This window comes from Ambystoma mexicanum, chromosome 9, assembly GCF_040938575.1.
Source record: "Ambystoma mexicanum isolate Mex_15411 chromosome 9, UKY_AmexF1_1, whole genome shotgun sequence".
NCBI lineage: Eukaryota > Metazoa > Chordata > Amphibia > Caudata > Ambystomatidae > Ambystoma > Ambystoma mexicanum.
In genome coordinates, this window is record NC_090931.1 from 991,140,673 (window position 1) to 991,163,395 (window position 22,723).

The window sequence follows — 22,723 nt, forward strand, 5'->3', positions numbered from 1 at the left end:
CTTGCCTCAGAGGGTTTGGAGGTATCGCTTTGTTTCCGTGTTTGTCTTTTGCCAGCCGCCTTTGTTTTGGTCGTGCTCTAAACGTTTCTACGTGGCGTGTGTCTCCAGCAATGGCTCCAGGGCAGATCCTTATTCGTATTTCCCTCACGAGCTATGTAGGGTTTCAGCGGCGGTGGGCGTGTTGAGCTCCACGGAGCAGAGTTTGTAGAGGTGGGTTGGGCAGCTGGGTGGCAGCGGTGTCCTGTATTTCCTCTATGGGGACCTTTCTACGGAGGGGGCTGCTCTGTGTATGGAGGCGTGCAGCCCAGGGCAACGTCGAGCCCAGATCGGTATAGAGCGGTGGATCAGGGGTATTCACCATGCAAATGGGCCTTCCTACCGTTAGGGCTTGGAGCAGGGTCCCACTCGTGCCTCTGTTCAATCCTCCTACCTTCTGCTGTTCGCGCCACGATGCAGTCTCGGCCGCCAAGGACGTGAGGATAATGTTCAGGTCCTCAGGAGCGGGAGCCGCGCGCACCCCCGTTCCGCTCCTCCTGCTGCTCCGTAGAAGTGTGTCTTTTGAATGATCTGCGGCAGGGATGGCCACAGAGTGCGGATCACCAGCTCTATTTCGGCGAGGCCAACGGGCCGATGGGGGCTCTCAAAGGGCGGCGTATTATTGAGCTGGTGCTCTCATCTCCGTCTCTGGCGGGCCGCTTTCAGCCACTACATGGACGTGGGCTTGTTCTCTGGTGCCGTTAGTTGTGTCGTCGCTTAGATTTGCCTCAGTGTACCATAGATGGGTGCGCGGCTGATGTGTGCCTCCCGGTGCCGAGGCTTCCGTTTAGGAGTTCCCTGAGCCACGCACTGCTCCAACGTCATGACCATGCTTGCAAGCGCCTTCGGTGTTTCTTCAGAAATACGCCTCTGATTTTGATCGGGTTTTCTTTAAGTAGGAGCCCCAGGTGTTCACCTAGATGTGGGGTGGTGGGGGGCTCTCATCAAATAAGCTGATGGGGGCACATTTGCAATTAAGGGGGGTCAGGAGCACAGAGAGGCTCTAAGTAGCTTCCTCCATCCGTGCGCCCCCTGGCGGCCGTCCTGAGTTCCGGTTTTTACCTGGTTTCTTAATCATTTGTAGTTAGCCAATTATGTTCCGCCAAGTTGGCAAACCGCAGAAATTGTTTTGATTTTTTTTTTTAAAGCAACTGTCCTTTACCTAGTAATTAAATGATAGTTTAGCTAAAGCTTATGGTAAGATCTTCCTCCACCGATTGGAAGAATGGGTCTATAACTAATGCGTTTTTACGGAAATCCAGCCAGGTTTTACTTGTGACATAGGCATGATCAAGCAGGCTTTTTGATTTATAAACTAAACTTGTAATTTTAAACAAAGCCCCTTTATATCTTGCTTTCATTGATTTTAAAACTGCTTTAGATTCTGTAAACCGAGATGTACCGTGTTCAGTCTTAATTAATTTGAAAGTTCCTGCTGGTATTTTAAACCTATCAGAAGATTGTGCAAGCTCAATACAGCAGGGGCAGGTTGTGCCAAAGCGGTGAAAAGAACGCCCCATTTTCTGTTCCGAACATGGTACTCCAAGGTTGTGCCCTTGTCTGCTACTTTAAAAAAAATATTTTAATGATCAGGCGACCAAAATCTCAGATACAGGAATTGATGCCCGTAGGATAGGTGACAAAAAGATTGATATTCCCTTATATGCCGATGACGCAGTTGTAATATCTAAGACAAGATCTGGCTTGCCAAATGAATTAGATATTGTAAATAATGTCTGCAAAGAGAGAGAAACTTGCCATTAATAGACAGAAAACTATGTTAATGGTTTGCCACCCTTCTTGCAGGCATAACATTATTTTAGATGGAGCAACTGATTATCTCAGAATAAGATTCCAAAATGATATCAAATGAACTAACCAAAAAATAAAAAGTGACCTTATACTGATTCGCCGTTCAAGTGCACTTTGCACTTTAAATGTTTGTCGTGGGACACCATTCACCATCAGCAGCCCTTGAGGCTTATAGGGTACGGGCAATTCCTGCTGCTTTTTCTGGGAGTTAGCTCTGGGCACAAAGCATCACAAACCAATTAGGAAACATGTAAAATAACTTTGTAAAACAAATCTTTACCCCCACACAGAGCACACCCTCTATTTCCCTATGTGCAGAGACCGGCTTGCAGTCTATAAGATTCATTGTTAAGTGCAAACCCCTTTTTCCATTGGCTCTGCCTGCTCAAGGTTGCCAAACTATCCCACCAGTAAGGCACATTATGGGATGTCTTGAATTCCGCAGGAGGTAGATCCTGGATTTGGCCCACTCCAATAAAACAGAGACCTGAAGTGTTATTGTACAGAAATCTCTAATGAAGCACAGGTTTTGACATTTACTGCTGTTCTTTGCATGTTGCATTTATAAGTACAAGGGTGTAAGGAGTAGAGTGCAAAGTTTCAACGGAGGATGCGATAAGGGGTTTAGGTGTGCAATAGAATGAGAAGGGGAATAGAGCAAGGGAGGACGCCATTGCTAGAGGGTAACATCGATGTTGAGTAAAAGGAAATATGAGGGTGAGAGTGAGAGGGTAAGAAATAGAGCGAGAGTGTGAGAGGAAGGATGAGAGGGGGTATGGTGCGTGGGTGGGTGGGTGGGGGAATAGAGAGGGTAGGATGGGTGGTGGGGTTAGGGGGGCGGTAGGGGTGAGTATTATTTACAATAGAAAAGAGTATGAAAGGTCCCCTGTGGTGGTCCCCTGCCAAAGGTGCAGTCTTGTTGTAGAGGGACAGGCATTTACCCCCCACCCCCACCCAAAGCACAATTGTATGTATAATCCCTGAAATGGACTTGGTGAAGCACCAGGGTGTGTTAGATGGACAACCGATTGGAAAACCTTGTGCTGTATTAACAGAAACATTCACGCTATGCGTTATCCCAATTGAGCGCAGTGCGCCCTCCAATAAACATAGCACCAAGCTTGTGCCCCCAGCCTCCACTAATGAGGTGCGCACTGCACAAACGGCATAGGGCCCGATTCATGGAATATTTGCCTGGTTCAAAGTGAATTTGCACTGCTGAAAAGTGACTTTGCACTGCCAACACAAATGCTGATTCATGGAACCGTGCAAAGTGTATTTTTGCCAGGCAAAGTCAGCGCATAGTCATTTTTGCAGTTCAAAATGACTTTGCCGGGCGCAGCGGCCATGGTAGGCAGACTCTTCAAGGTGTTAACGGTGCCGACGCTTCCGAGTTCCGAATCCCATAGAGTCAGATGGGATTCTATGGGAATGGGGACTAACATTTTACTGGCGCCTGACTTCCCGGGTTGCCGTACTTGTAATGTCCCAGTGGCACCAGGAAGTCAGGTGCCGGTAAAATGTTACGAGTCCGGCGGCCACCCGCCGGTAGCACCGGCAGGGTTACCGCCAGACCCGTAATGAGGCCCAATGTGAGGAAACTGTTACATTCTACTTAAACTCTTTTTGGCGTGGTAAATATAAACATGTGGAAATATGGCAAATAGATAAAACCATTTTGTGCAATATGTTTAATTGTGCTGGAGGAAGGCACAGATTTTAGGCAGCTAAATGCTGTTTTTCAGTTCTTAACACAACAATGGTCAATAAGCCATCAATAGTAAATTGCACCCACTTTAAATGATCTGCTTTAAGAAAGAAAGTAATCAGCAGTGCTAATGAGTCCCCCAGCGTCTATTGAGCCACTGGGAGGGGCGATGGGAGGGGTTGTTTGTCTCTCCAGAGTCGCAGCAGGAGGTTGATAAGGTGGCAAGTTGCCTCACCAGAAGAAACAAAAGGGAGCCAAACCTCGAGGGAGAACAGCCACTTTGGAAAAAGATATTCCATCAAGCTTCCCCCGCCATCATGCATGCTGCAGCTTGTGCCGCCTCGAGCTCAGAGTACACTACAGCAAGTTTAGGTACTCTAAGCACACGGCCCACGCTGCAGCCTGCCAGAGGGGGTAGTCATTGGCACCCTCGTCGTGGGGGCAAGTGCAGCAGCACATGTTACACACGACTAGCGCTGGCCGGAACTATCAATTTCAAAGAATAACACTGCTGCAGGTACAATCTATTTAGTATGCACTGTTGTTAAGAGGCACAGGTGCAGGTTGTTAAGTAATGAAGGACGTACACGAGACACTGGTGGAAGTTTCCACGTTGCGATCTTTATTGCTAAAGTTGCAGATAGGATGTCACAAGTATAGCAGAAGTCTGACAGGTATATGGCAGACAGCCGGCACCACCACCCAGCCAGGCCCTCACAAGGCCATCCTCCCAATGGACTAAAAGCCACCCACGGAACACACAGGGCTCCCTCATAAAGCATTCCAGAGTTTCATGCCCATTCAGCACTGGAATATGAATGGCGTCTCAGCATTTGGCAATCAGACACCACAGCACAGGTCTTTTAAAATGATTGCACCAGTAGGTGTTGGTATTCGTCTTATTTTTTTTTGAAAAGTTCAGTGGTGGGTGTCGGAGAATGGCAGTACCGAGTCGAGAGAAAGCAGCGTTTCCAGCTAGTAAATCGGGGAGTTTCACAACTCCAGCAAAACGCGCCCCCGCCCCAGACTCCACGCACGTTCCTGCACCTTGGATGTGGGTGCACTTGATTTTGTCCAGCTGGCTGGAAGCAGAAACCCCATGCTTGCTCCAGCGCTGTCCCATTCTGGGTGTGCAGAGAGGTGCTCAGGCTGAGACCCTGCTTCCCCGCTGCTCTGTGCAAGCGTCTCATCCTTTCTTCAGTAAATGTGTAAACCTCCTGCAAAGGCAAAACAAGATGGGTGCCCTCACCCAGTTGTGAGAAGGGAGGCCTGCCTCAGTCTCTGTCTTGTGTCTCGAAAAGAGATCCCTCCGCTTCTCGAGCATTGCAAGTCACACAGACACGTGACATGTGACAGTACTCCTGATTGGGAGTGACTATTGGATTACATCCGCGTAGTACAACAAGAATGAACACTTTGTGCATTGGGAATTGTATGCCAAAGCATTTCCAGTTGTCATGCCAACCACAAAGAATGCTTCTTGGCACAGCTTTCTTCTTGTAGCAATTGTTTTGGTGATAATTGGTGGCTTATGCCACCAGAAAGCATCAAAACCCAAAACGGAATCATGGAAGGAAGTAATATATGATAATGGGACTGTCCTTTATCTCAGTACAACTCATGTTCTGTTTTAGTAAAACAGGCATGCCCTCCAGGTGTACGACAATACCTCACTAACTTGCCAATACCAAATGTTCTGTGATATACTTTTAAATTGATTTGATTTGAGTCGGACATATGCTACAAACCAAACACATATGGTTGATTTCAATTAGTATCAATTTATTTATTTATTTGGTATTTTTGTAACGCATCACACCACATACAAACAGGATGGTTTACAGAGCTGTGGAGGAACTGGGGAGGAAAGGGAATGGGGAAAAGAAAGGGGAAAACAACAGTGGCCTAAACGTGGACGCTTGGTGAGATCAGTTCCATTGCATTTCTGCTCTCTAGCTACATCTCGTTCTTTCGTTCACAACATTTAAAGCTCGCAAGTTTCAGGAAAAGAGGCCATGATTAATGCGATCAAGGTTTGGCACCTAGGCGAGTTTCATGGAGTCTGGGCGAATACATTCTGAAAGAGATGGGGTTTAGGGCTTCCCCACACTTCATGTAATTGGTTCCCAGTCTCAGCCCCTTGGCAAGAGAGCTCCATTGTTCAGGTGCTTTGGGACTGCATTTAAAAGCGTCCAGGTAGTGGGTTCACAAACGAAGTACTGTAGGTAGTTCTCTTTTTCAAATGTGTTCCTTATTATTCTGAACACATATGTCTTGATTAGGAGGTATGCAAAGTGTACGCAAAACAAACAGCTGTTCTACCAACGTGTTTACCAATGGGCCCCATCTGTTTTCACAAACAAGTGTGTTTATATTTAGATGAGATTGTGCCACGAATTGGCAACTCAGCAATTGGTGTGTGCTTTAGTCAGACCCCCACACAGATGCAGCAACAGGTTTTGCTCGCATCCATTTGAATGTAAAATGTGTGTGCTAGGGCACATACATAAAGGAAGTAGACTTGCATTGTGTGCTACTTACGTCAAAAGAGATGGAGCAAACACCTCTTTTGCTCAAACTTAGGGCCATCTTTCAAAAGTGTAAGGCTGTTGATTCTCTGTTCTCTATTAGTAACTGCAAAAAAGTACAAAACATTTCAATAAGGATTAGGCTACATTGAGAACAAAACCCTGTTGACCCATTCCCTGTCACCCATAGAACAAATGTTGTGCAAAATCACTTAGCTCAATTCTTGCCCATTCCTTGCCTTACTGCAGTGGTATTCAAACATGTTTACACTGAGCCCCCTTCAGTAAAAATATTGTTAACAGGCCCCTCACAAGATATGACTTATTATTATTATAGGTTTTATTAAAAGCAGTCACTGTAATCCCTTATTAAAGATCCTCGTGCCACCCCCCACCCCGACATCCTTTGGGTCCGCCTAAGGGGGGCCGGTTTCACAGTTTTGAGAACACTGCCTTAGTGCAAATATTTGTTCCTGATATGAACTGTAAGAAGCCCTTAGGCAAGCTGCAACATTTTATTGTATAAAATAGATGTCATCCATTGTTTGCACCGTGCAACTATTTCGAGCTTTACCTAATATGAGTGAGTATGTTATGCTATTTTATTGTCATGTCTTGTAGCGCCCTCTTTCTACTGGAAAGAGTCTGATAGTGTTTTAGATTGCAGGACATAACACTAAACTAATGATACTCTTTGCTGGACTGAAGGGGGGTGTGCAGGTTGTAAGCCCCTTATGAAAGGTTACATTATTCAGGCTGGCCCATGAATAGCCAGGGTAGAATCCGGCGATGAGATGTCCAAACAGAAGAGCAGCAACCGCTGATGCGGCGAACCAAGATAGTATGTATACATTTCGTAAGTGAGAGTACATCTGTGTTCAGAAATCAGAATGGACTCAAAAATGTACTTCGAATGGATTGTGTCCTCCAACATATTCCTTATCTTTGATATTTCCAATATCCCAGCTTTGGTGGTTCTGAAGTGGACGCTGTGTGGTGACACCTGTCGAGTCAATGTCCCTTGGAGGCCCTTGTCTCGACGTCGAGATCACCTCATGTATATGTAGCGTGTTGACGCGCCCGTTGGCCTCAGTTCAGTTTTTCTGCGCTTACAGCTTCAGATGCGGTTTGCCTCGTTCCTCACAGGAATATCTTCAAATCTTCTTCGAAGTGTCTTCCTCATCTCGAGTTCCGACGGGAAACGGCTTTGTCTTGGGCGTCGTCCACTCCTCGATCCGGCTTTAAAAAATGCTGTGACTGCAGAGCAAAGATGTCTGTGACGGACCCTCACATGATCTCCCTGTGGTGCCTGGGGTCGACTCATCTGTCTTCGGAGTGCGAGGACTGCCTATCTATGACGGCCAAAGCCCTGAGAGAGCATAGAGGGAAGCTTGCTGCAGGTAAGGCGCAAACATCCCCTTCTATTCCATCAAAACAAAAAACCTCAGACGAGTCTAGGACAGTTTCTCCTCGACGAAAAAAATCCATACGTTCCCGTTCACAAAGTGGTGCGCACCATTCGTCGACTTCGAGACACGGAAAGAAACGGTGCCGTAGATCCCTATCTTCCGCATCTTCTAGTTCACCGGAACGGGTCGTTTGCGCCACTAAATCCAGTTCACTGGCCCAGTGGGAGGAGTTTCGACTCTGAATGTTAAAGGTTTTCGAGAATGCGGCCTTGCCCCCCTCGAATACACCTAAAGGCAATGCTCCGGTCGAAAGACTTTGAAAGCACAAGAGCTGTGCGTCCTCGGACCCGGCGGCCAAGTCTCCTCGAGAGTGATCCCATCCCTCGAGTCGAGAAAAAGTCACCTTGAAGACTAAACCGTTGACGTCATCGATGCCGAGAGACTTGATTGAGACAGGACCAAAATGTGCACCATCGACGCCATCAGCGCCCATAACTGTGGAGAAGATATTGACGCCTCGAATGTTGACCTCCTCGACGCCACGTGCCGAAGCCATCGACGCTATTATCAATGCCATCGACGCAACCTTCGAAGCCATCGACACAATTGTCGAAGCCATCAATGTCCAAGTCGACGATTTCCACAATTTCGGCACCTGTGACAACAAAGATAATGTCAACTGCGGTTGAGAAGACTTATACTCCTTTACCACCATGTTCAGAATTCTTCAAATCTCTGTCTTCCATTCATGAAGATGCAGAGGAATCCTCTGATGAAAGGACATTTGGGTTACAATATGGAACAGCATCAGTACCCGAAGCACTGATATCAGAGGACTCGCGTATGAAACATTTGCAAGAATGTCTTCATGAGGCTAGTGGAATTGACACCTCTCCTGCGGTTGAATTTGGAAGAGCTGACCCTGGTGACTACGCTGAGGTAACATATAGGCAGCTTAAGTCAAGGGTCATAGAATACATGTGGTGGTCTAGGCCTACACCTGTTTATGAACAGGATGATCTTACAGACATATTGGACCGGGAGCCACAGGAGGACCCAATTGTCCCTTTTCAACAAGCCTTACAAAGGCGAGTGGCTTCTCACTGGGAGGCACCAGAGGTTATTTCAGCAGTAAATAAGAAACTGATGGCTAAGTACAGAGTTTCTAGCTCTGACCCTTTTTACCTCTCCAAGCATCCAACACCTTGTATTTATAATGCGCACAGAACAGCCCTGTTACAAAATACTTGCTTGGTACATTCATACATGGAAAACTTAATACAGGGCTTAGTCATGTGAGTCATTGTTACAGTATCATTGGGTTACAGCAGTACAAGTGCGTTATACTTGCATGGCAGTGAGATATTTAGTTGAACAGGTTAGTTTTCAGCAGTTTGCGGTAGACAGTGTATGATTTCTCAATTCTTAGTGCTCTGGGCAGTGTTTTCTAATTTTTGGGGGCCAGCTGCTGGAAGCTGGAGCCTCCAGCTTTCGTTCTTTTGAAGGTGGGCACATAGATTTGGTTGGCCAGATGGGATCTGGTGGGTCAGGTGGATGGGTTGGGGGTGATTCTTTCTGATAGGTAGGGAGGAGCGTCGGACGAGAGGCATCTGTGTGTGATGGCCATGGATTTGAATACGATGCGTTCTCTTACTGGCAGCCAGTGGTCATCGTTCCTAGCCTGTGAAATGTGTTCCCTTTTGGGAATACTCAGGGCTGCTCTAAGGGCATTGTTCTGTGTGACTTGAACTTTGTTTAGATTTTTGGCTGAGGTGCCCAAGAAGAGGGCATTGCAGTAATCGAGTCCGATGCCCACTGTGGCTCTGGCAATGGCTAGGCAGTTTTTTGTGGAGAGGAAAGGCTTGACTGCGTTGATAATTTTGGTGGTGATGGTAGTGGAGGAAGCTATAGCACTGATCTGGCATGACATAGATAGAGAGGAGTCGAGATAGATTCCTAGTGTTTTGACTGTTTTATCTCCATTTAAACAGAGTCTGTTGGCAGCAATCCAGGTCTGCATGGCAGTGTATAGCTTGGTCAGTGTTGCAGCGTCTTGTTCGTAGATACTCGTTAGTGGGAGTAGTACTTGTGTGTCGTTGGCTTATTTGGTATATGCTATGTCACGACGATCCAAGTCATTGAAGAGGGGGAGGGGGAAAATATTGTACAGTGTGGGAGCGGTACATGATCCCTGTGGTACACCACAGTGGATGGTGGTGGGGGAGGCACTGGCAGAGTCTGAGAAGACTCTCATGAGTCGGCCCTTGAGCAAGGATTGGACCCAGGCAATGGCCTGCGGGGAGAAGTGGGCATTATTCTTTAGTTGTGTTTCGAGAATATTGCAGTTGACAAGGTCAAAGGCAACGGACAGGTCTAGGAGGAGGAGAAGTGCCTGTTTGCCTTTGTCCATGATGCAGTTGAGTTGTATTTTGAGGCCGAGTAGGGCGGATTCAGTCCCGTGTCCTGAATCCTGATTGTCTTTTGCCTAGGATATATTTGCTTCCAGGTATTGCTGGGTTTGCGTGTAGGCAACTTTGTCCAGAATCTTGAGCAGGAAAGGGACGGTGGTGATGGCCCTGTAGTTGTTAGGTATTTCTGGGTCAAGTGTAGGTTTTTTCAGTAGTGGGTGCACCCAGGCTTCTTTAAGGCTGTCTGGCACCGTGTTAGAGTTGAAGGAGGCATTAATGAATGTCTTTAGGAAGGGTGCAAGTATGTCTGCACACTCTTTGATAAGTATGGCGGGTCTGGTGTCACCTTTACAGTTAGAGGGCTTGATTTTGTTAATGATGTCTATTACTTCGAGCTCAGAGACTTCTCTAAATTGGAAGGGTATTATTCGGTCATTCTTGACCTCTTTTTCAGAGTGTAATAGTTGATGTGCTGCGTAAGCTTTTTATGATGCACCTGGATTTTTGTTTGTAGAAGCTCAATTTTATTTAGCAAGGCATTTTGTATAGCATTGCACCATGTTTCATCTTTTACAATCTCTTGCGATTTGGTGGCTGGTATGGATAGTTCCTTATAAATGGCAAAGATTTCTTTTGATTCAGAGGAGGCATTCATGATTCTGTCATTATAGGATGCAGATTTGGCTGTGATTATGGTTTTCTTATATTGTGTGGCGAGCATTTTGTACGCGGATAGCGTGGATTCATTAGACAAACCTTGCCATTTGTTCAGAACCTTGCGTTTATTTGTCCAGAGTTCTTTTAGTTCTGCAGAGACCAAGTATTAGAGTGTTTGATTTTTTTTGCTTTTTTGTTCTGTAGTGGTGCGATGGAATCGACTGCTGTGGTGATGGTAGTTTTGTAGATTTCCGCCAGTACCAATGGGTCTGAAGAGTATGGCAGATTGTTGGTGAGTGGGTCAAGGTGTGGGAGAAGCCTGTCTTTGGTGAGGTTTCTCGCACTTCTAGCTGGAGTTGGAGGGATGCTACTAGGAGATTTGCGTGTGGAGGTATTAGTCGGGATGAGAAAGTGTATAAGGAAATGATCAGACCATGGGATTGGGGTGATAGAACTGATGTCAACGTCACAGTTATGGTCCGCAAGCCAGTCGAGGGTACGCCCCTTACAGTGTGTGTGCATGTGGATTTTTTGGTCAAAGCCGAGTTCTTTTAGAGCTAGGGCGAGTGCTTAGAACAGTCTTATCTTTCTTGTCTTTGAAGCCGAGGTTGAGATCGCCTAGGAGGATTGATTTGGTGGTGTTTTTGAGGTTTTCAGCTAGGGTGTGGGTGATATTATCATGGGAATCTGTGATTGGGCCTGGAGGTCGGTAGGCTAGATTGAGGATGATGGTGGTGTTAGGAGATAGGGAGAGCTTAACTGCGAGCGAGTCAGTGTCCTGTCCCAGATTGGATGGGGTTTGTCTTACCTCTAGGTAGTCCTTAATTATGAGAGCTACTCCCCACCTATCGTAGTGAGTCTATCCTGCCTAATGATAGTGTAACCTGATGGGAGTGCTAGTGAAATGGCAGGGGCTGCTGCACTTTGCAGCCAGGTCTCAGTGATGGCTAGGATGTCCAGGTCAAGATTTGTGATAAGGTCATAGATTTCAGCTAGGAGGGATCTGGCATTGATAAATGCGCATTGCAAGTTATTGGGAGCCAGGCTTTTTTGTTTTGGTTTTTCTGTCTGCCAGGTGTGTGGTGAGGGACATAGGTAGGATCAAGGGTGAGATGGGCGATGGATGGGCTGTGGTGAGCTTAGGGGGTCTGTAGTATAGGAGGTACTGAGGTGAGTATTCAGATTGTTGGTGGGGTGTCTGGAGCGGAGACCTAGGAGTTTGTTTCTAGTCTTGATGGATCTAGGGCGTTTAGTTTGTTTGGTGGGTCTCTGAGTTTTTTTTGTGGTTTGGGTAAGAAAGATGGTAGGAAGTGAGATGGGGGGATGTCGCAGAGGATGGTGCGTGTGGTTGTGTCTATCATGGGTAGGGGCTGGTGGGTGATCTTTGCTCTGAAGGGGATTGTTCTTGGAGCAGGGCAGCAGGTTTGCAGTGAGATCATGGCAGTATTAAGCGAGGTAGCGATGGCTGCCAGCCTGTGATAGTAGGCAAGTGCGCATAATGTGCAGTTGTGGTAGAGCTGAGCTCGATGTGGGGCAGAGTGGCACAGATAACTCGTAGTAGTATCAAAAGCAGATATAGGGACGATGTGGGATGCAGGGAGTCACCAATAGAAAATACAAGTGCAGTGTGTGGCAGCAGGACACTATGCAGCATAGGACAGCAACATGCTATGCACTCTAAGGCAACAATGTATTATGCAGTGTAAGGCAGCAGGTATTATGCAGAGTGGGACAACAACATGCTATGTAACAACAGGCTATGCACTGTAAGGCAACAATGTATTATGCAGTGTAAGGCAGTAAGGCATTATGCGGTGTGGGGCTACAACATACTATGCATAGTGGGGCAGCATTCCGCAGGCAGATAGGGCACAGATAGTGATTCACAGAGCAGTTAGAATACCGATGTACGGTCACAGGCAGTGCAAGCGCGGGATGGCACCCGTTGGTTTGTGATAATAGGTTCAGATGCTATTGCAGTGTTAGACGACAGATCGTGGCGCTTGGAAAGCACAAAAGCGAATACCAGTGAAAATTAGGAGTCAAGTGTCTGCGACCAAGTAGGAAGTAGTGGGCTTGTGTCTAGGAGAGGTAATATGTGGCACCTGGGGGGGGGGGCTGCTGGCCTCCACAGGTATCTACGAGCCTTACCTGGGAGCGAGACCTAGCAGTCAATGGCTAGTTCAGAGGGGGGCTGGGGATCCAGCCCACGGAGCCTGAGCATGTGGTACCGGCATAGCGACCGGCCAAAGGCATGCTCAGCAAGACAGGCATAAACAGGCCCTTTTCTGTTGCCCTGGCTTCTGCCTCCCGGTTCATCTGGGGGCGGGAAGTATCGGCGAGCAGCCAATGACGAGCTGCAGCGCTAGATTCAAAGATGCTTCCAGGAAATAGTGTTGCGGCCTCGCACGGCCATTAGACATGTTGCATATAATGGAGTCTTCAGGCAGGGATGGTGAAGACAATGGCTGTGTGTCGATTCCGAGGCTGAGGTGCTTTATATGCACTATTAGAGTGCTTGTGTACATAAAATGCAATTTTGCACAGAATATTGGACAAGGGGTTCCTCATTCATGTTGGGTCTCCGACTCACCATGTAATAGGTGGTGAGGGAAGAGGGCTGGGGAGAGAATGCTCCTGCCCTCTCCCCCCTTCTTTCTGTTGGGCTGATGAAATGCTTCTGGTAGTTCAGGCAGCCACCTCCACAAGGGGAGGAGCAAGACGGATTCCTTAACTTTGTCAAGGATGGGAAAGACGCAATGTACGAATACCTCGAGACTGGTCTCGACTCAGTTGACAGTATCAGCAGAGCTATAGCGGCTAGTACAGTGATGCACAGATTTGCCTGGTTGCGAAAGTCAGGATTTGCCCAAGACGTACAATCCAGACTTCTCAACATGCCTTTTGACGGCACGCATTTATTTGGGAACAAAGCTGATGAAATTTTGGAGAAGCTGAAAACTTCCAAAGCGGCAGCTGCAATAAGACAAACTCCAAACCGCCCCACAGGTACACCCTGGAGGGGTAGGTCCTTTTGCCATTACTCTGCATTTGGAAGAGGCAGAGGACAGCTGGATCAAAGAGGACAAAGACGATTCCCCCGATTCGAGAAAAAATCACCTTGAAGACTAAACCGTCGACGTCATCGACACCGTGGGACTTGATTGAGACAGGACCAAAGAGTGCACCATCAAGCCATCAGGGCCCATAACTGTGGAGAAGACATCGAAGCCACAAGTATCGACCTCCTCAACGTCACGTGTCGAAGCCATCAACGCTATCGCTGATGCGATCGACACAATTGTCGAAGCCATCGACATCCACCTCGACAATTTTGACAATTTCAGCATCTGTGACAACAAATATAATGTCAACCGCGGTTGAGAAGACTTGTACTCCTTTATCACGTTCAGAATTCTTCAAATCTCTGTCTTCCATTCATGAAGATACAGAGGAATCCTCTGATGAAAGGCCTTTTGGGTTACAATATGGAACACCATCAGTACCTGAAGCACTGATATCAGAGGACTCACGTATGAAGAATTTGCAAGAATGCCTTCATGAGGCTACTGGACACCTCTCTTGAGGTTGAATTTGGAAGAGCAAACCCTGGTGACCACGCTGAGGTAACATAAGGCAGCTTATGTCAATGACCATAGAATACATGGGGTGGTCTAGGCCTACACCTGTTTTTGAACAGGATGATCTTACTGACATATTGGACAGAGGGGCACAGGAGGACCCAATTTCCCCTTTTCACCAAGCCTTACAAAGGCGAGTGGCTTCTAACTGGGAGGCACCAGAGGTTATTCCCGCTGTAAATACGAAACTGACGGCTAAGTACAGAGTTTATAGCTCCGACCCTTTTTATCTCTCCAAGCACCCAACACCAGAAAGCCTGGTAGTTCAGGCAGCCACCTCCACCTACAATACCTTAGGATAGAGACGACAAACGTTATGACGCCATGGCCAAAAAGGGGTTTTCGGCCGGCAATATGGCCTTGAAGTCGGCTAATGCTATGTGCATGCTATTGAGGTTCACACACACCCTTTGGGAGTGTATTTCTATGGTGGCTGACCATATCCCTGAGGGAGAGGAGCGAGAAGGATTCCTTAATATTGTGAAGGATGGGAAAAATGCAATGTACGAATACCTCCAGACTGGTCTCGACTCTGTTGACAGTATCAGCAGAGCTATGGTGGCTAGTACAGTGATGCACAGATTTGCCTGGTTGTGAAAGTCAGGATTTGCCCCAGATGTACAATCCAGGCTTCTCAACATGCCCTTTAATGGCACACATTTATTTGGGAACAAAGTTGATGAAAGTTTGGAGAAGCTGCAAACTTCCAAGGCGGTGGCCAAATCCCTTGGAGCCACAATAAGACAAACTCCAAACCGCCTCACAGTTACACCCTGGAGGGGTAGGTCCTTTTGCCATTACTCCACATTTGGAAGAGGCAGAGGACAGCCGGCTCAAAGAGGACAAAGACGATTCCCCCAGGGTGGACAGGGAAAAAGTTCTAAGACTGCAACAGCAGCGGCTACATTGCATTCAGCCACTGCATCAGCTGCTCCAAAACTTCTCGGAGGTCTTCGGTCACAAGACTGCAGTAGGAGGCAGGTTGTCGCAGCATCTGACAGAATGGCAGGCTATTGCTTCAGATGCTTGTGCATTGGAAACAGTTCCCCAAGGTTACTGCCTACCTTTCCTGCAAAAACCTCAGAGTCATCCACCGGGGAACAACTCTTTGAACGTTCCAGATCCGCTCCTTATGCAGAAGATTTTAACCCTGCTAGAGAAAGTGCTATAGAACCAGTACCTGTAGCAGAGAGGAACAAGGGTTGGTACTCCCCATATTTTCTAATCCCCAAGAAGGACGGAGGATTGAGACCCATCTTGGACTTAAGAGACTTGAACAAGTTCCTCAGGAAGGACAAGTTCAAGATGGTAACCCTTTCTCAGATCGTGCAGGCCCTCCAGCTTCAGGATTGGCTGGTATCATTAGACCTTCAGGATGCTTACTTTCATGTGCCGATCCATCAGTACCTGAGGTTCGCCGTTGGCGATTATCAATTTCGGGTTCTGACATTTGGGATAACCTCCGCCCGAGGGTTTTCACCAAGCTAATGGCAGTTGCAGCAGCAAGTCTCAGGATAGGGGGGGATTCACGTCTACCCCTACCCGGACGATTGGCTGATCAGGGCCAGTTCCCCAGAACAGGCCCTGGAATATCTCAGCTCCACCGGTCACTCTCTTCACAGGCTGGGCTTCTCCCTCAACTTAAGAAAGTCCCACATGATACCATCATAAAGATTCCAATTCATTGGAGCAGTCCTAGATGCATCCCTGGGAACAGCCTTGCCACCAGAGGTGAGGGCTCAAGACATTCTGCAGATGGTGACCTAATTCCAGAATGCCCAACATCTACTGGCCTTTGATTTTCTGAGGTTGCTCGGCCTCATGGCATCCTACATTTTTCTGGTGCCAGAGGCTCGCTTGAGAATGAGATCTCTCCAGTGGAGTCTCAGGACCCAGTGGTCACAATTCTCAGGAAGGATGTCAGCTCTCCTTCAAATCTCAAACAGAGTCTCACTGGATCTTCAGTGGTGGGCCTGTCGGAAGAACATCTTGGAAGGAGAACCTTTTTGGCAACCATGGATGGAGATAACAGTAGTGACGGATGCCTCACTCACGGGGTGGGGAGCCCATGCCAACGATTTGACCATCAGCGGTCGTTGGTCTCCATCGGAGTCCAAACTACATATCAACCTTTTAGAGCTGAGAGCAATTAGACTACTGCTGAAGGCCTTTCTGCCCTTTGAACGGGGAAAGTATGTCCTGATAATGATGGTCAACACAGTGGCCATGTGCTACCTCAACAAGAAAGGGGGTGTAGGGTCAATACCGCTGTGCAGAGAGGCAATTGAGCTCTGGTTCTGGGCAATACAAGAAGGAATCTCTGTGAGCAGTTCACCTAGCTGGAGAGAAGAACATGACGGCGGACACTCTGAGCAGGCAGAGCACAGTTTCCCACGAGTGAGAACTAGCTCAGGAAGTCCTTCAAGAGATCTTCACCCTTTGGGGAACCCCTGAAGTGGATCTGTTCGCGACCGGTGCCAACCGGAAGTGCGAGCTGTACTGCTCAAGGCAATTTCCCCCAAGAGGAGCTCTAGGAGACACGTTCATGGTGGACTGGGAATTTCCACTCCTGTACGCGTTTCCTCCAATCCCCGTCATTTCTCACGTGATCAGGAGGTTGAGAAAGTTCAGGTAATCCATGATCCTAGTTCCCCCGGATTGGACCAGGAGGGAAAGGTACTCAGACCTTCTGGACATGTCCATCTGCCCTCTGATACATCCTCCACAAAGAGAGGACCTTCTCTCTCTCTCTCTCTCTCTCTCTCTTATAAAAAGATTGGCTCCTCCTCGATGACGTAATGGAGATTTTGCTTTTGGCCAGAAGGCCAGCAACCAAATTTTGTACCGCTGCCGCTGGAATAAGTTCTGCAGCTGGTGTAGAGATTAGAATGTTGACCCTTTTTCATGTAATACACTGATGGTATTAGCCTTTCTATAACACTTGGCAAATTTGGGGCACTAGATTGGTACCATGAAAGGATATCTGGCAGCGCTTTCTATTTTTAAGCGCACTTCAGAGGAAGTCTCCTATTTAAAGATACCTCTAATAGTACAATTCTTAAAGGGACTGACTAATGTTTTCCCTCCAATCCCATTTCAAGTCCCACTGTGGGATCTCAACTTGGTGGTAAACTTTTTGATGGGAGCTCCTTTCGAGCCTTTACACACTTGTCCCTTAAGAGTACTAACACTGAGAACCGTCTTGCTAGGGGCAATTACATCAGCCCGAAGGGTGAGTGAGCCACAGGCTTTATCTTGCAAGCCTCATACTGTCTTTTATAAAAATAGAGTGGTACTGAAGGTGCACCTTCTACATATACCTGCGGTGACGTCGACGTCAAGATGGAGGACTCCGAGGGACATCGACTCGACAGGGGTCGACGCACAGCGACCCCTGCTGAAAAAGAAAATCTGAAGTAGCAAAGCTGGGATATTGGAAATATCAAAGATAAGGAATACGTGGGAGGAACATCCAGTCGAAAGAAAGTTACCAGGGGTAAGTAACTTGTTCTTGTCAAAGCAAGATATTCTAGTAGGCTCGCAGAAGGATAGAGAAACTTGAATATACTTTAGATGATTATCAGTGTGAGTAGACAGAACTGTTGCCGTTCTAGATCTTTCAACGCCATAGGAAAAGGAAAACAAAGAAATTTCATGATCAAGGACCACAGGAAATTCCTATTGGTTAAACCACCGACCAGTGTCTTTATTTTTGTTTCTCCTTTTCTGCATCGGTGTGCCTAAAGGCATACCTTTCATGTGGCCACTTGTCTGTCCGGACATCTTCGCCTGATTCTGCTATTGCACATTGCATTCTGGGACTTTCAAATAAATGAATAGTTCTATAAGTCCAAACTGACTGAAGTCTTCACACATTGCCTGGGGCAAAGTGGTGGCTTTGTAAAGGGGGTGAGTGCATAATAGCATTGCTGTTTGGATGACTGGGTATGCTCCTTAAAGCTGCGCTCGTGGCATGTGGCACTTTCCTAGAGTGGTGGTATTGGGCTTTCAGGCTGGGGTTTATGTGCTTATAGAATCCTAGGTGGGTATATTGGTAACCCCAACCAAACACTGTTTCTCTACTTTTCTTTCTATGCCAGGTCTGTGTAGCTTTATCTTCATACTTAACTACAATTGTGGTTTAATGCGTTGGATTTCCATGTTATGGCAACTGTGGGGCAAGGTTCCCATAATCCCATAACACCTGGACAGCGCCAGCACCTCGAGGTCCTGCCAATGGAAAGGAAGCACTCTACTAATACCTGAAAACCTAGCATATAGCATCTACATCAAAGAACAGCAGCCCCGAGACAGAGAAAATTGGCAGTTGTCTGTAAAGTGGCTCCCTTCACACATGCAGTAAAAGCCTGCGGGGAGGGAGTGTGCGTCCTTTCAATCCCTTTTGAATATTTTCCCAATTAAGAAGCAAAACAATAATTGAAGATGACAGCATCTGAAATACACCTTTGTTCTGTGTTTTAACAGGTGACTTGAACAGGGGGTCTGTTTTTAGAATGTAGGAGGCACTTGAAATCTGCCCAGGGAAGGCGCTGTCGTATTGTTCCTGACTGTGTTGCGCATATGCAGCGTTTTAAATGCATCTTTTTTAATTGCTGCAAATGTAATTCGTATAGAAATGGTATAATTATACGGAACAATGGGGGAAGAATGCGCGTTATCCTCATTGCGTGCATCTCGATTTTTGTTTATGCCTCTGTCTTCTCCCGGGTCTCTGCAGCAAAGGCAGTGTTTCTTAGAGGTTTATATTTAGTGCTCGTTTCAATATTTCCAATAGGGAGAAAAGGCGCCAAGTTTTCCCATTGCGTGTGTACAGAAAACGCACTGATTCATTCCTAGCGCGCTTTGTTGACTCTTGATTTTCCTCCTCTGAGTCTTAGCTGTAAATGCCCACTTTGTCGGTGCCAATAACCCAGGTCTGTCTCTTGTTCTCCAGAAAAGGCCATCTTTCAAGCAGATTATCGCCAACCTGGAATCCATGTTGAGTGATAGCCAGCTCCCACAAGAATGCAATTCCTTTCTACACAACAAGGCCGAATGGAGGTGAGTTTGAAGTTGAGCTCCCAAAATGAAATTGAATGAAAGTCCAGTAATATTCCAATCTTCTCTTTGTTTTAAACCGGATTACAAATTACAACGAATACTCCCCTACTTGGAAGTTAACCTTTGAATTCCTACTTCAAATGTAATGATCTTTCACTGCATCATTCATACAATTGCCTCCTAATCACGTGAACATGTGTGGATTGCAATGTCGCTAAAATATGAACTGTTCTTACTTGGGGGTTTTACTCCTATTCCCTCAAGATAGCCAGGAGTAGAAATTTAATTGCCCGTCTCCTGTGTGCCTGTACTTGACAAAGTTGTGTAAGGTAGGACGGCTACTATTCTCCAAAATGGCTGGTGTCCAACAGAAAATAAACATCCTAATTTCATTAGCAATACAGAACTGATGGTCTTGTGATACTGCAACCTTCAGATATGGATAACTCTTAACAGAGTCTTCTGAATCAGGGCGCAGAGTCGATCCTCAGCCATTGAGTTTCAATCCAACCTTCATCAGACGAGTCCGAGAGGGACGGCAGATAGCTGGGAGTAGTTGCCTCTGGGTTTGACTGTATGGGGAACAAGGTCTGAAATTTAGATTTGACGAACAGGAGCAAAAAAAAGCAGTAGGCAGGAGCTATCGCTGGGTGACCAGGAGCGAGCATGCAGCGTGCCGCAAGTCCCACTTCCACATGAAATGCACACTAACTTTTTTCCAATTATGTGTGATCCATTATGTGTAATGTGTACCAGCTGTATTCTAATTCTTCTTCAAAGACACTTTCAAACACTCAAAGTTAATGTCACACATGCATGTTTGCAAGGCACCAGATGACCTGGGGCGCAAAAAGTAGCTCCTGGTAGCTGCTGGTTTCAAGGTAACAAGACTCCCCGAGCCTAGAAGCAGAAGCTAAATTGCTCCCAGAAATTTCGCACCCTGGGGAAGCCGGTGCCCCCACTAGAGGGATCAATGTACCTCCAAGATTTCCATTAAGGCTGCTGAGGGTGGGTTGCAGGACACAGGATTAGAGGAGTAGATAACTAGTGGAAGGAAGCTGACCTAGGGCAAACAGATGACTGGACTCTTGCAGGATCAGCAAGAAATCTGACAAAAGCAGCAGACTGAGGCAGAGTGCTGATGTTGACCAGATGCAAGCTAAATAATTGAACTTGTTAGGTAGCCTGAAACTAGAAAGTTGGGTGCAGTCCAGAAACTGGCCAGCAGATCCAAGCAGGATGTCTAACTATGGATGCTAGTGGGTGGAAGGAAGTATGAGGACTGAGAATGGAGGCAAGCAGGTTCTCCAAAAAGCTTTATAGTTATACATATATATGATCTTGGAGCAGACTGTGGTGTGCAGTTTTTGCAGGTCAGCACCCTAATGTGATAGTCTTCCGTTAAAATAGGACATGCAAATGTATGGTCTAATGTTTGTGCATCACCTGTTGATGGAATCTGAGAACTAGCCAAACACAAACAGCCCACGTTGAGCTCCAGCACCATTATGTTCCTGACATTTAGACTGTGCACTGCTGCCATGGTTTACACGCTCTCTAGCAGATCTGACACAGTTCGGCAGAGGTTAGGTTTGTGGGAGGAGAGCGAAAACGCAAGATACCTTTGCTGTTATGTTTATGTGTCAATGCCAGAAGTATCCTGAGTTTGGCATGCTGGTCCTTAGGTGTTATTTGTCCGGGACAGAGAGGCACATTGGTTTCCAGAGGGAAACATTGTGTGCAAATGGTGTAAGGATGGATTGGCTGGGGGTGTGGTACAATAGTGCTGTTTAATATCTGAGGATAGGCTGGCTGTATGTATGCTGCATAGTTTGTATGTGTGTATTGTGTTCGTGTGTAGCAATCTGAAAGGGCTAGTCAGGCAAGTAGTTAAGGGCTCAGCAAGTGGTGTGGAGCATGCACCTGGTGGCCGATGGCTGTGTGTGGCTAGCTCTGTCTGGTAAAAAGCCAAGACGTCAAGATCTCCCTGAAAGTCAAGTGATCCAGAGTTTTACCACGATGTTGTAGAAAGGCAATCCCCTTTATCGCTTTTTGGTATAATACATGGGTTTTGGAAGTACATTGCTGCTGCAAATCAATGTTCTCCTTCGTTGGTAAGGGAGGATATTTCCTTCCATGAACTCAGCTCCATCTCCCCAATTCAGAACGCCTTGAAATGAATACTTTCTTGAGCACTATCCAAGGGAGAGATCTTAGAGCTGGGATGATGTCTTCCCTCCTGTTGACTCTGAGTCTTGTTGCTGAGTTCTGGATGCGTTGAAGTGTCTTAGTAAGGTGACACAGCATGCAGAGAAATATGCTGTTAGCATAGTTGCCTCTAGTCCTGAACATGGATATGATGCCGTGTGCCCTCTATGGGAATGTGAGCGAGGGCAAATCAGCCTGAATGATCCTAGGTGGTAGCAACATTTCCTTAGCAACGCATTGATTTGTGATTCTAAAATAAGCCCATGGTCCAGAAGACGTGGCAGACGTTCTACAACACTCGTGCCGTGTGTGCCACTGGTGGATCTGGAAACGCAGGGAAATATCGCACGTTGCTGAGCAATGCCTCTTTGATCAAGATGCACTGGCTGCCAGATGAATAAGGGTTCATTGCGAGTTTGCCGATATCACGCTGGTGATTCTGGTAGATACCGGCAAACTGCTCCTATCGTTTCTGCCTCCTGATATTCCGGTATTACCTGGATATTACAAGCAGCGGAAAGAGCGCAAAGTTCCAATTCCATGTAGTCCCCTATCACTCCATGTATGGATTGCTGGAATGACCGGTGCCGGTATTACCAGTGTCGGTGATTCCGGCGTTTGTTTGCCGGTAGGGGCCTGATTCACCGGCAGGTCAAGCCTGCCGGTAGATCACTGCCCCCACTGGCAAACTTGTGTTTCTCTGGTCTGGATAAAACGCTGGTGCCGGAATTACCAGAATTTTTCCCAGACCAGGGAACTTATAATGAGCCCCATAGACATCCCTGAAGTTTTACTACATCACCTTAGAACAGCAAAGCAAGTTATTCTTTACGCGACATGTATCATGGTTAGATGTCTGGAAAAATATTCGATACCAGAGGTGATGTTTTGTCATGCTCAGCTACCTGGCTGCAGTCTTTAAATACTCTAAACGTACTTACTGTTTTTCAAAAGGGGGAAAATGTAAACAGTGCTAGAATATTCTTCAAAACCACCCATGAAATGTAATATAGTTTACCAATGCGGACCTTAGGAGGTCATGGAAAGAGAAATTGCAGAGTATCTGCAGCTCATTGGAGTGCCATTTGGCATTTACATGGGGCATACGCCCCAGCTACTGTGGCTGGCTGCTGTGCAATAGACGCATACTGCAGATGCTTTGGGGCTGTTACAATTCATGCCCACCTTGCCTGAGGCAATAGATCAAGCCACCTGCTCGCATAGTGCAGGGGGGATAGGACGAGTGCAAGCTATC

At 46.9% G+C, this 22,723-nt stretch overlaps 1 protein-coding gene across 4 annotated transcripts in view; it reads left to right on the forward strand.

Annotated features, from left to right (window-relative positions):
• The window catches only part of MAP3K20 (mitogen-activated protein kinase kinase kinase 20), a 1,515,864-nt gene that overhangs the window by 792,898 nt on the left and 700,243 nt on the right, over positions 1-22,723 (forward strand). For all 4 annotated transcript variants that reach the window (XM_069616229.1, XM_069616231.1, XM_069616232.1 and 1 more), the window contains exon 10: positions 19,154-19,260. In XM_069616229.1, coding sequence (XP_069472330.1) covers positions 19,154-19,260 — 107 coding nt within the window. The remainder of the gene's footprint in view (positions 1-19,153; positions 19,261-22,723) is intronic.